General features: G+C 35.9%; 1 protein-coding gene across 1 annotated transcript in view; it reads left to right on the top strand.

Moving 5' to 3' along the window:
• Positions 1-17,015, top strand: part of PTPRN2 (protein tyrosine phosphatase receptor type N2) — a 647,833-nt gene that overhangs the window by 287,249 nt on the left and 343,569 nt on the right. The window contains 1 exon segment of the mRNA XM_040547991.1: positions 9,728-9,807. Coding sequence (XP_040403925.1) covers positions 9,728-9,807 — 80 coding nt within the window.

Raw genomic sequence — 17,015 nt, 5'->3', positions numbered from 1 at the left:
TTTGTACCTTTGTAATCAAAAGGAGAATGAAATTCCATGTTATAGATATAGATCCATGTACTCATAGGTCCCTACTTGAGAGCAGATTTTTTATGGGTAAGTGAGCTTCTAAAGTTTATCAATTTTTAACCTCTTCTTTATCTGCTTTCTCTCTATATTACTTTCTGTACATCAAATCCTTTTTTTTTTTTTTTTTTAAACAAAATTAAATTCTGTAATATGATATGCTAGGGCGGATAAACTGCTTTGTCTGAAGCAAGACACTGAATATGTGCCATTTTATTGAATTTATATAACATTTCACATATTAACACGTAATTATTTCCATTCTACGGATGGGTAAAGTGAAACTCTAGACAGTTTTCTTGATATTCCCCAAAATGGTACAGAACTTGGTGACAGATATGAGAATAGAAACATAGAACTGTGATTCTCACTCTTGAACTAAAACTTGCTTTACAAATAGCACAACTAATATTAGAAATGGAAAAAGATTATCGTGTAGGGAAACTGGTTATATATATTTTTAAGAAAAGATTCTTTGAAAGATTTGTTTAAAAGAATAATCCATTAAAAGAAATATACAAAATGAAGAAGTATACAAATTATCTTTATGACTTTCTTGATCCTCTCTCCCTTGGCTTCTTGATCTCCTACCTACACACAAACACACTTTTTTCTCTCTCTGTTACCTGTATGGATGGGTAGATGGATGAAATAAATATTACAGACCTGCTGGCCATGCTGAACAGATAAATCATTCTTTTTCACATTTTCTATTTAACACCTAGCCAGTAAATAGTTCGTACCCAAACCCATGAGCTGTGCCACAACCTACCTGAAAGATCTGAAAAGATCTGACTTTCGTCGTGACTGAAAGATCACGATAAATTCCCCTTGAAGTGCCTCCTTTGTAAAGGAAGTAGGTTGATGCCAAATGTCTCTCTTTCACAGCTGGTGGAGGAATCCCAAGATCAAATCTTCTAGTTGGTCTTCTCAGAACTAAAGGAGAAGCCAACAGGTTCTTGAGAGGGCAAGCACTCTAGCTAAAAGTTTCAAAGCTTTTTGAATTGAGGCTGTAGCAAAGTTTGTTTTCTTTGGTCTTCAGTTGTGCTGTCTGATCCTCATCAAAGAAATTTGTGTCCTGTCTGGCTCCTATTGAAGTTAAAAGGGTCTATTTCTTAAAAGGGTCTTACAAAAAGGATGGAGAAGGACTCTTTATGCAGGTAGATAATGACAGGACAAGGGGGAATGGTCTTAAACTAAAAGAGGATAGATTTAGATTAGACATTAGGAGGAAGTTTTTCACTGTAAGGGTAGTGAGGCACCAGCACAGGTTGCCCAGAGGAGCTGTGGATGCCCCATCCCTGGAGGTGTTCAAGGCCAGGCTGGATGGGGCCCTGGCCAACCTGATCTAGTGGGTGGCATCCTTGCCTATGGCAGGAGGGTTGGAGGTAGATGATCTTTAAGGTCCCTTCTAACCCAAGCCATTTTATGATACTATGATTAAAAGTCACTTGTGCAAACTGCGGGCAGGGTGACTATCAGTACAGAAGACAGATTTTACATGTGAGTTCAACAGACACCGTTAACACAGGTGTGCTAAAGATAAGTAGGCCCAATGTCAGCAAAATACATTGAAAACCTAAGACTACTGCATACTAGCCAGACCACCAAAGGGTATAAAGAAGAATGGAAGTATAAATAGAATACAATTATATATACATATTTTAATCACATAAATTTATTATTATTTAGCCTAATCAATGAAAAAAAATCACTGTACATTCAAGCAGTATTTTGAGATCATTTTCCCACTCTCCAAGGGTCCAAACAGTCTTTTTCTGTAAAAAAAAAATATAGCACATGTATGTTTTGTTCCTTTAAATACTGTAATTAAGAACCTTATTTGCATTGCAGGCAAAGCTGGCAACTTTCATGTACTCAGCATGGTGAAAGTGTCAAATTTCATGGTTTGTGACAGATTAATAGAAAAATCATTTTAAAACTCTGCAAATTATTCATAGATCTTGAGTAATCATCAGAGGTTGCATTTTGTGAAGAATAAAAATAGAAAAAACTGAGTATAGCTTCAATCTCTAAATTGAGCGTTGTCCATTTTTAAAATCATTTAAATTGTCAGCTTAGCAAAAATCTTCACCTTAGGTGAATTGAATTGTAAAATCTTTAAAATACCCCTTCATCATCTTTTGCATTGTAAATAAGCATCCGTATATTTAGAAAAAAAAACTGATTTGAAAAAATTGAAGTCAGGCAAAAATGTTAGGAGGTCTGCATGGAGGAGCAATGAGCTCCTAGACAAACTCAAACACAAGCAGGAAGCCTAAAGAGGGTGGAAGCAAGGAGAGTGTTGCTGTTTAACCCCAGCAGGCAGATGAGCACCACACAGCAGCTAGCTCGCTCTCCCCAGGTGGGATGGGGGAGAGAACTGGAAAGGTAAAAGTGTGAGAACTCATGGGTTGAGATAAAGGCGTTTTACTAGGTAAAACAAAAGCTGTGTGTTCAAGCAAAACAAAGCAATGAATGATCGCCACTTCCCATCGGCAGGCAGGCATTCAGCCACCTCCAGGAAAGCAGGGCTCATCACGCACAATGGTTTCTTGGGAAGACAAACGTCATCACTCCAAATGTCCTCCCCCTTCCTCCTTCTTTCCCCCATCTTTTATTGCTGAGCATGATACCACATGGTATGGGACATCATCCCTTTGGCCAGTTTGGGTCAGCTGTCTTGGCTGTGTCCCCTCCCAATCTCTAGTGCACCTCCTTGCTGGCAGGGCAGCATGAGAAACTGAAAGGTCCTTGGCTCTGTGTGAGCACTGCTCTGCAAGAACTAAAAATATCAGTGAATTATCAGCATTGTTTTTATCAAAACTCCAAAACACAGCATGAGAATCAGTGAGATCAGTGCAGCAGGGTGACTTCATGGAGAATGATTTCAGGGGAAGAGAAGAGGGCAGTACAAGCTGTCCAAATAATTACCGGATTTATGATAGCTGTATATGGAGCTTACAGAGGTAAATCTGAGCTGCAACCATCAAATCCAGCCCTAAGTTTTGTTTCCATGTAGTTACATTTGCAATATGTGATTGCTTGGAAACTGTCAATCTATCTAATCTTTCTAATCTATCTGCTGAAGACACCACACCCAGCTGCATGGTGTAAACTATTCTATTGAAATGTAAATGATAATAGAAAATCATCCACTAACTGGTGAATTGGTAAGAACAGCAATTAGTATCTATCCTGTAGCAGAGATTTTGCTTTTTCTTCTATAGTACTTGGCCATTGTCAGGTGTTGGTACAACATAATCTTCTTTAACTTTCTCTCTCCATGCTAGCTGCAAGTTGAATACAAGAACATATTTCCATATTTCTGCAGACAGTGTTGCAAATGCATACTTGGAATAGGTAAGGGATATAAATATGAATAGTTAAGAAAATGTATTTGGGGCAGTAATGCAGCATGTTGTGGACACTGTGCCATTCTACAGTTTAAGTTTGCATCTCCAAGAACTGGCAAGACACAAGAAGCTCCATTTGCTGTAATAGGAAAAAGATTTTTTTTAATTGTTCATTGTCTGTAACACATGTGCATAATATATACATATAAGCAGAAATGTGAGGATAGATATGGCTGTATATTGACTTTTGATCCATTCAGAAAGAAAATTAGGCAAACTTTTTTAAAAGTAAAGGTATTAAAGATGTGTGGTGTTTTTTTTTTTTATTGTTTTTTTTAGTAATAAGTCTAGGTGATGATCAATATATGCTAGTCAACAGTTCAGGGAAGTTATTTTGTAGAATACATTCTTCACAGGTTTTAACAATACATTCTTCATAATACATTCTTCACAGGTTTCTGGAATGTTTGAGTTTTAGTCAGTACCTGCTTATATAATATAAATAGAATGTGAAGCAATGATCCACAAAATAAATGTTGGTCAAAAGTTCTGGTCAAAAATATTGGTGAGACCTGAATCAAGTGACTGATGGGTTTATAGCTACATTGAATAACAGGAGCCCAAAATAGCACGAGTACGCTTTTTAATCCCTCTATGTATTATATAAGGATGACCAGCTGCACTGCTCTGCCTTTGCCTTGCTCTGTAAATCATGTTATTCAAACATACTGTATTATGAAAGTGCCTCTGTTAATCATAAGCTTTTTTCTGTCAATCTGATTTGACATAAATATGTTTATAACCAATACATATAGTATGTAACCCATTTACACAAGTGTGACCATTTTAAATTTTTCCAAAATTGAGAAGGTGAAAAGGAGGTTTTGGTGCAGTATAAACAATGGACATAAAACTTCAAATTCCTAAACATAGGAAGCACAGAAATGTGTACACATTGCAAGTCATTAGTTCAAGCCCACCAAACATTTCCTGAGACAATTACCTTAGCTGCTATAAAATTTACTTTGCACAATCCTCTGGAGCATTACTAATTGCTTTTCTTAACCCCCAGAGATTAAAGGATTTTGAAATGAACATATAGACAAGTGGTGACTCTAATTTCAAATCTAAGCTTTATTAAGGCAAGCTCTGTTTTACGAAATAGGGTCATTAAGAGAATGTTTAATGTTGGCAATATCCAATCCTGATCCCCTCATCTTCCTCCAATCTTGAGAAATAGCACTCTGCCTGTATTTTTTAAAAATCTGGTGCAATCTCAACTCATTTCCATCTGGCATCAGCTCTATGTCTCATCTTCAGGAATACACATAACCATGTTGGCACTTGTTTCTCAAATCCTTTTCCACTAGGGGGTATGATAGACTGTGACTGTATTTCACAGTAAACCTTCTGTATGATATTGTAGTACTAAAGTACACACACATGAGGGAGAAGAATGGGCATGCAAAGCGTGGTACATAATTTATGGAGATTCAAACCCTGTCATTCATAAATATAATTATAACCAAAGGCTTGAAAGTAATACGGACCTTGCCATATTGAACATGCTCCAGCTCTGTTTATTCAGATCATTCATTTCCTGACAGACAAAATAGAATAAGAACGTTGTTAGTCTGTAAAACAATTAAATAAAAGAAATACTTCTATTTTACACCAAGAATATTGTTTATTTCTGTACATGTTGTGCACCCTCCCACCTTCAGATGGGAAATATAAACCCAGGGGGAGGGAATATTATTAAATCAGCAATCAACCTTCAAATCATTTTGGTATAAACACTGTAATTATTTCATCTCTAGTAAACAGAATATAAGACAACAGCACATAAGGGTGACAATTTGCAATATGCTTTGAATGTCTTTGTTAAAAAAAAAAAAAACTATTATGGCTGAAGGCGACATTATTGAAATTAAAAAAAAAAAAAAGCAGAAGTTGTGACAGCCAACAGGGGGTAATTAGTCAGTAAATTTCAAGTAATAAATTTAGCAGGTCATTGCAACAGACATTACGTTTTGCACAGGGAGAAGTCACCATTTATTGGCCTTGACAACAGAGTTGCTTACCTTTATTCAAAAATACATCATAAAAAGGTATTCTGAAAAAAAATGGTAGGTGTGATTATAATAATATAGTCCAGATGCCTTCTAAACTCACAAACTTCTTTTATTTAGGTGGGTTTCAGTTCATTTATGTCAGTGGAGTCAACTACACATTTACATAGGTGTAACTGTAGTAGCATACACTTTGTTGGGGAAAAAAATGTTAAACAAAAAATCTAATATAAAATATTGCCTTTCTAGATTAAAGGTGCTGCTACCTAACACTTTTAATCTCTTTTAGAGCAGAAGAAACTCTACATTGCGTGTATTAGATTTAGTTTACATTTCAGGTGTGTTTTACATTTGCGGTTGCTTTCCTCAGCACAGCTGGCTGAGCACTGGCGTGACGTCGCCTGCCACCGAGCAGGGACACACCAGCCTTGATTTGTGGCAGTGGTTTCTTTGCAATTCATCTGGTCATAAACGCTAGTGTGCACTTCAGCAAGCCTCGGTATTTAGAGTGATGTAAAGACAATTGCCGTTAATATTAGCTAGGCTGCGGAGGGTTTGACAGCTGCATGAGAAAGCAGTCTCGCCTAGCTAACGTAAAGTTCCTGGTTAGGAGGTACCATGGGTGCATTTTGTACAGCTTTGAACCCTCTCTCAGGCTGGTTACCATCTTGTTAAAGAGTCTTTTTGAAAAATATTTTTCAGTCAAATAATTACTGGTTTTGTTTAAATGTTCTCGTCCAACACATAATGAACAACGAGGAATTCCCCAGAGGGCATCTATTGTTATTGAAATGTTTATTTATTGAGTGCTTTTGCCAGAAGCCCCCCATGAGAAAAATCTCATTTTATGAGCTCCTCAAGCAGTCAGTTCCCAAAACATCTAGCAGAAATGTAATTTTGGCCAAACAATCTCAAGGTCTTTTGTTTGCTTTTAAATAATCATCAGAATACTAATATGCAAAAAGTTGTGACAGGAGCTGCTTTATTTTCTATATTTTGCAAATATTCTTAGCAAAGTTGTGCTCGAGTAATTCCTTATACTCAAACATTCAATGATTATAGTGGAGAAAAAACAGTATCTCTCTCAGGAATGTAAGAATGGGCATTTGGAATGATTCTGATTTCTTCTTTCCTGCAAAAAGGATGGTTATTAACTAATAGCTTCCCTGTCCCATAAGGAATTTTCATCCCACCCTGTTTTTTCCTCTCTTTTCCTACATTCTCTCATAAGCCATGAGGAGCATTGCCAGTGCCTGTGGCAGTGCTTACATGGGCACACCTCATCTGCACTGGGCCCTGGCTAACCCAGGTGGAGTTACTGGAGGATTGTAATGGTCCCTGGTGAGCTGCAGCATCAGGGCTTGCTTGTCCAAAATTCCTGCTGGAGCTGGATATGTGAAAGGATCCTGTTTTAATCTGTATGATTTTAATGATGCTGCTAAGTGCATAGCTGCAGCGAGCTGCAGTGCTCAGCTGAGGAATGAGTGAGGTCTGGGCCAGAGACAGAAGCAAAAAACTCAGGCAATGGGAGGAAGGGAGGAAACTTTTTGTGTCTTTGCAGATAAAGCCAAAATGTAACTACATCGTGCTTGAAAGTTGGCATCAATTCCAGGCTCTTGACTATAATGGAATACATGGTGTAGATTTCACAGGTTCAGGTCTGGGGCCCTCAGCAGTAGAAAGATGTGGACCTGTTTGAGTGGGTCCAGAAGAGGGCCGTGAAGGGGATCAGAGGGCTGGAGCACCTCTCCTATGAAGACAGGCTGAGAGAGTTGGGGCTGCTTAGCCTGGAGAAGAGAAGACTCCAGGGAGACCTTATAGTGACCTTCCAGTACCTAAAGGGGGCTTATAAAAAAGATAGAGACTGTCTTTTTACATGGGCAGATAATGATAGGACAGCGTGAATGGTTTTAAACTAAAAGAGAGGAGTTTTAGATTAGATGTTAAAGGGAAAATTTTCACTCAGAGGGTGCTGAGGCACTGGCACAGGTTGCCCAGGGGAGCTGTGGTTGCCCCATCCCTGGCAGTGTTCAAGGCCAGGTTGGATGGGGCTTTGGGCAGCCTGGGCTGGTGGGAGGGGTCCCTGCCCATAGCAGGGGGTGGGATTTAAGATGGTCTTTAAGGTCCCTTCCAACCCAAACCATTCTCTGATTTTGTGATTCTATGATGATTTGGAAGGAATATCTGAAGTTGTTTGTTTACACAGTCCTTGTCATGGGACAGCTGTGTACTGGGTTGTTGCCTGCTTTTATTTGAAGCAGATTGCTAATTACACTCTAAGTGTCTGAGCAGCCAGAGAGGAATCATCATTTCTCTTGAGCTGGGAATTCAGAAAGAAGGACAGTGCAAGACCGGTTATATTCAGTGCATAGTATCATAAAACTCCCAGGTGTCTGGTGTGGTTGATTGTCTCTGTGTTAGTGATGGAATCAGGGAATGGCCTGAATTTTTTTAAAGAAGTTTACGTACCCTAAGTAAGATATACTTTGCAATTGTTGAGTATTATAGCTGAACATACTATTTAAATGATGCTGATAAATGCTTTATAATTACCTAACATTATTAAAATACATTTCTTGCACATTAATGACTTGACATCTGGAGTGTCCTTCAGCAATAGAATCTCTGCTTTATTTTTCTCCCACCCAGAAGAGTATTTAAGGAAAAACGATTGATTAATGACAGTTCCTGTTAACTCTGGAAGAGAATGTGCACAGTACATGCTTTGCCAGTAAAAGATTCAAAGGATGTTCCTTAGTATTACTCTGAATCCCTTTGTGACCTCAAAGCAAAGTCTTACAATCAATAATAGTTTTCTTCTACCTAAAATGTAAAAAGTTTAAAGGTATTTCTGTCTAGGACATATGTGATGCAATTAAGTTCACTTCATTAAGTGCTCTCAGTTGTATGAGTTCAAAATATGAATGCAGGATGGTAGTAAAAGAATAATTTAATATTTAATTTCAAGCCCTGCAGCAAAAATATTTTTCAACTTCTTTTATGTAGCAATTTTTCAGATTTCATTCTCTCATAAGCCACAGCTATAGTAGGTCAAAGTATTTTACATGTATGGCTCCTGCCAACATGCTTAACCACTGAAGCACGTGAAGCAGGTATTATTCATAGTATAAATGTAATTCTTCTCACTGATTGTGTGAGTAATAAAAACTTAGGTACTCACATGATACACAGTATGTATGTAAACATTTATCACGTGCCAGTTTTCTTGTTTGTTCAGCCCTTGCACTCTGCTCCTCTGAATTTACATTATAATTTCTACTGTGGCCCATTAACTGGAAATTTTCTTTAAAATACTTTTACTATAGTTTTGTGTGTACATTTTTCTTATGATTTTCATATATATGTACTTAGTATAATATGACAACTGCAAGTTCTGTATTCTGCACATCAGATGTGCGTATAGGTTGGATATTATTGGGATGGGTGGAGAATGAATGCAGCATTACATATATGGATTTATTTTTCTGCAAAAACACACAATGAACATTTTTTTTGAAACCCTGAATACCTTACTCTGACATTCTTCATCTAGTTAATTAGTACCGTGCTCTGTAAATGCCTCATAGGTTTTAAAGCCATAAAGGACTATCAGGCTACACCTAAAATGTTCACCACAGAGTTCCATCACTTCTCTTTATAAGTTGTCCAAATAGATTATTACATCTACTGTTAAAAGTTAAGTAATTTTTGCCATCTTTCAAAATCAGACATTTGGATCAGATACATCCAAAATCTTTTCCCCAAATATGTTCATGTAGAGCATGATCAAGATAAATATTCTGAGTCTCTTTATTGTCCCTCTGACTTAGATTCATAACAAGAGGACTAAGCTTGAGTGGATGTTAGGCAAATAAAATTTGAACCTTTATGTAATCTTCTTGAGGTGTTGGATTCCAGTGATGTTCTATGGTGTTCTTGAGAGAATAACAATTTCTGTGCCTCCATTTTGCCATTTTTGTAATGGGAATAGTATTTACAGGAATGTTTTGAAGTTTAGTTAATGTCTCTGAAATTCTTTCAGACAGGCACAAGACAAGATACACACAAACTTCCACAAGAGGTATATAAATGTATGCAAATGTAGCTAATGAAGCAAAAGGAAGAGGGCTAAATGGTGCCTTAATAGTTTCTCCTTAAAAACCTATTTTGAAAAGGAATATTTTGCCATGTCTCTTGATTATGAGTCTTACATTTTTTAATAATCTCTTCTAGCGTGCTGGGACCAGCTGTGACCTTCAGAGTGCACTCAAACCTCCAAAACATTTCAACTGCAGATATTGCCAAAGCAGCAGGTAAGAGTCCTTATCCTCCATTCCCAAACTGGCCTTCCACTCTTCAGATTAGAGGACTGTAGACAGACAACATGGATGGAGACGGCACACTCTCCCAGGAAGACTGACGTTTAGGGTGGGAGACAGCTGAGGGGTGAGTGGCACATATGGGAAAATGAAGTGTAACGTCTCTGAGTCAATTAAAACTGCCTGAGACTTCATTGTTTGTAGAGGAAATGGATTAAATACAGACATGGAGACACAGCTTAGCATGGTGAAAAACTCTTCAGTGTTGTCATGACCTCAGAAAAACAGATTAGATATTTGCAAATGAGAATTTAATACCCTTGCTTTTCTGATACTTTGTTCCAGGAAACAAAAAAGGTATTACAAGTTAGCCTTAATTTCTGGATCAAAAGATGGTATAAACATACCTTTGTTGGTGTGCGGTTTAGGCAATTTCCATGACCCGTTAATCTTGAGAGTAAACATTGTATAGCTGGAGTTAAACTGCTTCTGAATAAATACCACTGTTCTATGTACTGCTCTTGGCTTCTTATCAACTTGGCTACTAACAGTATTATGGAGGAGCTGTTGACTGAAAGAAATCATTTCTGCAAAGTAACTGAATTGATAAATGATTTGCTTCCAAATTACCCAATTGATAGGTTTTAAAAATTATGAATAAACAAGTTGCAATGTTGCTTGCAAATAGGAATAAAAGAAGTTCATTTAAATAAACATTGGGAGCCCCTAACTGTCCATTAACAACTCCTGCTTCCTTACGGATGAATTCAGCTGTAGAAGGAACTGGGGTAGTTCCAATGCCAGAACCATTCTTTGTGTGGGGCTCCGGGGGATCTATCTCAAAGTGTCTGTAAAAGAGGTTATGAAAAACAGTCAAAGGAATGTTTAGAGATCACCAACACCATATAGTATCCACTCTGGTTTTAAGCACCTTAAGGACAAAACGGCTAAGCACTGGTAGTGTGAAACGCTTCAATTTGAGATTTCTCGTTAACTGGTGATTAGAGTAGCAAACACACTTTTCTTAAACAGGTTTAGCACACACACACAAAAAAAAAAAGCGTACTATCAAAATTAGGAAATTACAATAAATTATTGAATTATGGGACACCCAAATGTGTATGATTTATCTGGTAAAAATTAATATAGCAGTGTCCTACATTGTAAACCTGTTGAATCTCTCTGAAGAGATCAACAAACATGATGCAGCTGGTACAACCTGCCTGGGTTTCCAAAGACTTTGGCAAGGTCTTTCACTAAAAGTTTCTAAGGAAACTAATTAGAATACAGAAGAAGAAATACACGGATCAGTAACTGGTTAAGAGGGAGAAAAAAAAAAAAAAACAGAGAGTAAGAATAAATTATTAGTTTTCTCAAAAAAAAAAAATAGATCTCTGCTGGGACTGTGTCATCCAACATACAAATGAGCTGAAAAAGAATGGTGAGCAGTATGATGAGAAAGCCTGCTAAGAGTACTAAATTATTTACAGTGTTAAAGGTGAAACTTGATCTTAGAAATGTATAAAAAACATACTAGACTGAGTGACTGGATTCAAAATGGCAGATGAGTTTCATTACAGATTAATGTAAAAAATTCATATGGAGAAAAAAATAAGCTTTAAATATGAAGTTGTGGGTCTGAATAGACCATTACTGCTCTGAAATAAGATCTTGGTGTAGTAATAGACTAATGAAAACAACAATTCAGTCATCATTATCAAACAAGGAAAGTGGTTTTTTGTTGTTGTTTTTTTTGTTTGTTTGTTTTTTGTTTTATTTTAATTAGCCTTTTACCTGAATAAATAAATAAATAAATAAATAAAATTAGATATATGCCCAGGAGTCAAACATTCTAAATTTAAAAAGTATCAATTTTCTCTTTTCAAACCAGTTAATAAAGTTGCAGTAGCCTGTCAATGTACTTGCTAATCAGTTCGTTTATTTTTAGCAAACGTTTTCTTAACTTGCAGATATCTAAAGCCAAAAATAAAAATAGTAAAATGAGCAACAGCAGTACATACTTACATAAGATTTTTTTTTCAGGCTTTAGTTGCAATTATAAATGTTAAAAGTCAACAATGTCTTAAAGAAAATCATTCCAAAAATGTAATTTACCAAAGGAAACTTAAGCAGAATAAATTGGTGCATACTTCCAGGCATGGGTAAATGTATTACTCCATGGTGTCCTGCTATTAGGTAACAACATTCATCCAGGAAATCTGAAAGCATATCTTGTTTATAGAAAATGAATAGACCTGAGAGAAGAATTTTATCATTCAACATATCCTTAGAAACTCAAAGAACTTAGAAATTGAGGTAATCAGATGCCACAGTAATTATGAGAATGTGAATTATCCAGATTTCCAAAGGAATCTATTTCTGCCTCTGTAATGTATGTCCATGTCTCATTATTATCTGTGGCAACAGGTTCTTTGCAGACACTTGCTCTCATTATTTTTGTAGTATATATAGTTTTGTAACCAAAATGGATAATTTGCTCCTTTCTTTGCATTATTTAAGTTTCCATGTAGGGAACTATATTTAAAGTTTTCCATCCTCCCCTGTGGAGTCTGACAAATGTGAAGATTAAAGAAGGCATGGGACTCTGCAGCAGCTTTGCAAATAGATGTATGACTTAGAATATCTACTGAAAAAATAGAGATAAGGAAGTATGATAATAAAAATAGTTTACTGTATTGTCCTAGCGTTTGAGATCCATTCTTCTTGGTGTGCACAACACCCACACTGAGGAGAGAAAAAGCTCTCTTAAAATCCTTCAGCCATGTTCTTGCTGGTAAAACATTTTTTTTCTAGTAATCCATAGTTCCTATTCTATGTAAATGTTTTGATTAATTTTCTTTTTGCATTTTCTGGGAAAACACAATTCTACAGGGAAACCTGACAACAGAATAATTTAAATTTTTGTACAGCCTAAGAAAGCAGGCTATACAAAATACCATTAACAATACCTTTATTTGCTCTTTCACTGCAGAGCAGAAAGACTGCCAATGTTTTGCCTGCATTGCACACTTTGATGTTCATAATATAGAACATATCTCGCATGGTGTAGCTGTCCTCTGGCCTATTTCTGTTTAATAAGTCAGGCTCAATGGTGCATCTCAACATTTTGATGAAATAAACCTTCTCTAGACATAGATGACCTGCTCTAGAAGTAATTACACTTGGCACATGACATCATTTAGACAAATGAGTATGGATTTAATTTCTCTTCAGTTTAAAGGTTAGGAGAAATCTAGCAGAGAACAACTATCAGTGAGATAACTCTATCTAAAATTGCAATATAGTCACTATAGTAATAACCAATGAATTTGAATTTGTACAACTTAATAGGTACTCCAGAATTACACAATTTATTCAAAGACATGTAAAGTAACAATGGTAATTAGAAAATAAGAATCTTCTGAAGTTTCCAAATACAGAATTTTTGGGTAGGATGGCTACAACATATACACTGCTCACATGAAGAGGAGATGCAGGAGAGAAAAGTCCTGTGCACAGTACTCAGCATTGCCAAAATGAAATAAAAGCAATTGCTTATGTGTAGTTGCAGCCTTTAACAAATAAGAATCGTGCTTGTATTTTATTTACTAATATATAAAAATGTAACAGTTTAGGTGTTTAAAAAAAAAAAAAAAAAGAGGACTGAAGAGCAAAACAATGTATTCATAACATAGGCATATTAGTAAGGGGGGACTGGTAGCACAGTGGAAGGCAATGCAAAACCAGGTATTAGTGAATTAGCAGATATTGTGTGCAGCTTCTTGTGTCTAAGAATGTGATATATATCATTATAGCAATTCAAAAATCTTGATTTCATTGTTGTAAATAGGGGGTTTTGAACATATATCAGAATATCAAGATTTTTGTTTCATTTTTTTATTATTTTTTTAAATTCCTCTAACTTTTAACTAGGCTATTGATTTATGGTTCTCTAATTTGCTCTTGTCTTGCTGGTGAAACACAGTTTTTCAAAAAGTGCATGGATTGATGGGACCATTAATCTTAACTTAAGGAGTGGGTTGCTGAATCATATAAACTTCTTGTCTAAAAATTATTTGTCTCCCAGCTTTCTAACTCTGCAAAAAAAGGCACTGGAGAATTAATTCCCCTTGGGGGGGAGAGGGGGAAGCAAAAATCATTATCATTAAAATTAAACTGTATAACAAGTTAATTTGAATAAAGATACTGAGATGCTGCCTGATAAGTATTAGAATGGATAATAACATACATATAGAATTCCTTAGGAATTTTAAACAACTGCAGATGTTTTAGAAATATATATATATATTCAAATTCTGAAATATATGAATATGAAAATATTGATGAGGAACCTGCCTCATCAATATGATGAGCACACAACCACTGAAGAAACTCCAGTTTATTACTCCCATTTGTAAAGCACATTCAGCAGAATCACAGTTTTGTCACACATCCAATCTGAGCCCTGCTAAAAAGGGCTGAGACTCTGACATGAATGTATTTTCATTTCCTTATAAATTCACTGGTACAAACATCCATTACAAATATATTTAAAAGAATTAATTATATAAGTACAAACGATTGGTTTAGATCAATGACATATTTTTAGCTGTTTGCAGCATAACCGAAAAATACATTTCAACTTTAGCAAATGTAAGTCTAAGATATTACAGATTATTTTATACGAATATTCTCTTGTGTTCATTCTAGTCATGAAGTGTAGTCCTCTTTGTATTGGTGGTGGTGGGGATTATCTTTTCAGTTTACTACATAATGTGAATAAACATAATGAACTTCATGGTCTTAAATTTAGCAAAATAAAGAACAGAGAGAAGAGAATTTACCCTACATCAGAGAATCAATTGGTGAGGATCTGGTATACAGCTTAAATTGTTTAACTTTCATTTCTAGAAACACTCCAGAGGCTCACTCTGCTCTCTAGCCAATAAGTACTGAACATACCACTGTGGACAGAAAAATTATATATACCTTTATTTTATTATTCATTATTAACAACAACAAAAAAGAAATTCTAGGAAGCTTTCAGGAAGGAAAAAGAGAGAGAACTCTCTTTAGGTGTATTTTCATATAATATAACATTGTATCTTCATATAATAACTCTGCATACAATATGTACATGTAAAGAGTGCAGAAATGTAGAGGGAGAAATAGCGACAGCGGGTCAGTGAGGAATAAATCATCAACAAGGGTAAGATTATGCAAAGTTTGTTGTAGATATACATGTATTTAGTTAAAAGCATGTTTAGAATAATTGATATTACTAATTTATTTCTTCTAGTCATCAAATTCCAAAGTCAAGGAATTTGAGCAAAACCTGGGGAATGTCAGTTAATACAAAGAGTTCATAATGTTGTGACTTCCTCTCATTATTTTTGCTTGTGATTAAACACTGTGTGGCCTTTGTCTCTTGTTAAACCATTTTTGGATAATTGTTAGATGTTCTTTGCATAACATGTTGCAATGGCAACGTCACCTTTTTTCATGGTGACCATCAATACAAGACATATGAATTTTGTATTGTCAGAAGCAGGAAACACATTTCTATGCTAAAAGTCTTCCTCTTCTTGAAGAAGTCCTTCCTGAATTATTTCTGGATTAAGACAATCCAGAAAATGTTGATTTTTAGCACAAGCTTTGCATGTCTCATGAAAAGTCTCAGAAAGATGAACTCTGTGGCTTTTGTCACAAAAATGTACATGCTAGCACACTGTCTTGGTTTCCTTTTCCTACCCTACAACAGTGAGCGTGATTATTTTGGAAATATTAATTGGCAAGTTGTTGTCAGACTCATAATTCAGCTGTGATGAAGTGAATGGAGCAAGTTGAAAGTCTGCAGTTGAATCCCTTCCCTCTATCTAGATTTTTGTAGATCGTGCAATTAGATATCTTTTTCTCCGAGTTGGTAAGAAGTTGTGTGTCTATGAATAATTTGAAGTTGATCTTTGAAGTGAACTGACAGCTTCTGTGTCAGAAACTTTGAACACTGTAGCCAGGAGGCTGTGAGGTCCATCTGATTTCATTTGTTGTTGCCCTGGTTTAAGGAGGATTACAATTCTTTGGTCTTTAATGTGAAACGTAGAATTTTGACAGCTCTTTTTCTGTTTCTAGGTCTCTTAAGTATTTTGGTTCGAGTCCTGATTTCTTCTACTCAAGCCTCCTTAGTTCAACTTGTCCTTTTTCACCTCTTGTCCCCTCTGTAGTGGATCAATTGCCTTTCACCTACTGGATTGTTAAATCTATCTGAAGTATTTTCCTCAAATCCTTCCAGTGCTGAACATAGGATGTCATTATATATTTGAAGTATTATTCAGAATCTGAACTGCCTCCTGCACTATCAAATATCTGATACAATGATTAAAAATTTTTTAGACGGCATTTCCTTCCCACCTTGTTCTTCTACCGAAAAACATTACAACTATGCCAGCCAATATCCTCTTTATCCTGGAATAACTTTTAGCAGTTGTGATGGGTGCTACCATTTGGTAAATGTGCCTCAGACCTTAACAGAGGAAATGTCTCTGGTTATGACTCTTCCCCAGTGACTTCCTTCTGACTGTGATATAGGCAGGCCTATAAAGACAGGTAAAAGTTGTGTCTTTGTTAAAGTAATTTATATCAGTTTAAAGGTTAATCATGATTACAAGGATGACTTTTTTTAAGAGCCCTCTGGTAATATAACTTAATGCATTGTACAGTAGAATTCATCTAACTCAGTTGCAGCTGCCTGAAAGTTAGACATTTATTCTAAACTAGTTGTGTGGATTGCTCTACATTCAAGGAAAAAAGATGTATTGTTTGGTGCGTAGATGTTGATGATAGGACTGCCATATGTAAATACTGCAGATAAATCCAGGGTAATTGGTTGAAGTCAGGATAGTAGAATTTTTCAGGATCTTTCTGTAGTCCCTGTATGGTAACATATTCAAAAAAAATTTTTTTTCTGTTTCTAGATCTCTTAAGTCTTCTAGAGCAAACCTTTTATTCTTCTGCTTAAGTCTCCTTCATTAACAATACCCTTGGGTAACATATTGAAAGCTCTTTAAGGAATCCAAATTAATTTAAGATTGGGAAAATTTACAAAGATTTTGATTTTGAGAAATATTGCCATCTATAATATTGTTAAACAAACGAATTCCTGCAATCAGCTTGTTCACACCTACAGCTTGTAACATGAGATGAAA

This window comes from Cygnus olor, chromosome 2 (genome assembly GCF_009769625.2).
Source record: "Cygnus olor isolate bCygOlo1 chromosome 2, bCygOlo1.pri.v2, whole genome shotgun sequence".
Taxonomy (NCBI): Eukaryota; Metazoa; Chordata; class Aves; order Anseriformes; family Anatidae; genus Cygnus; species Cygnus olor.
Note: the sequence above shows the minus strand (reverse complement) of the source record. Positions and strands in the feature narration are given on the sequence as shown.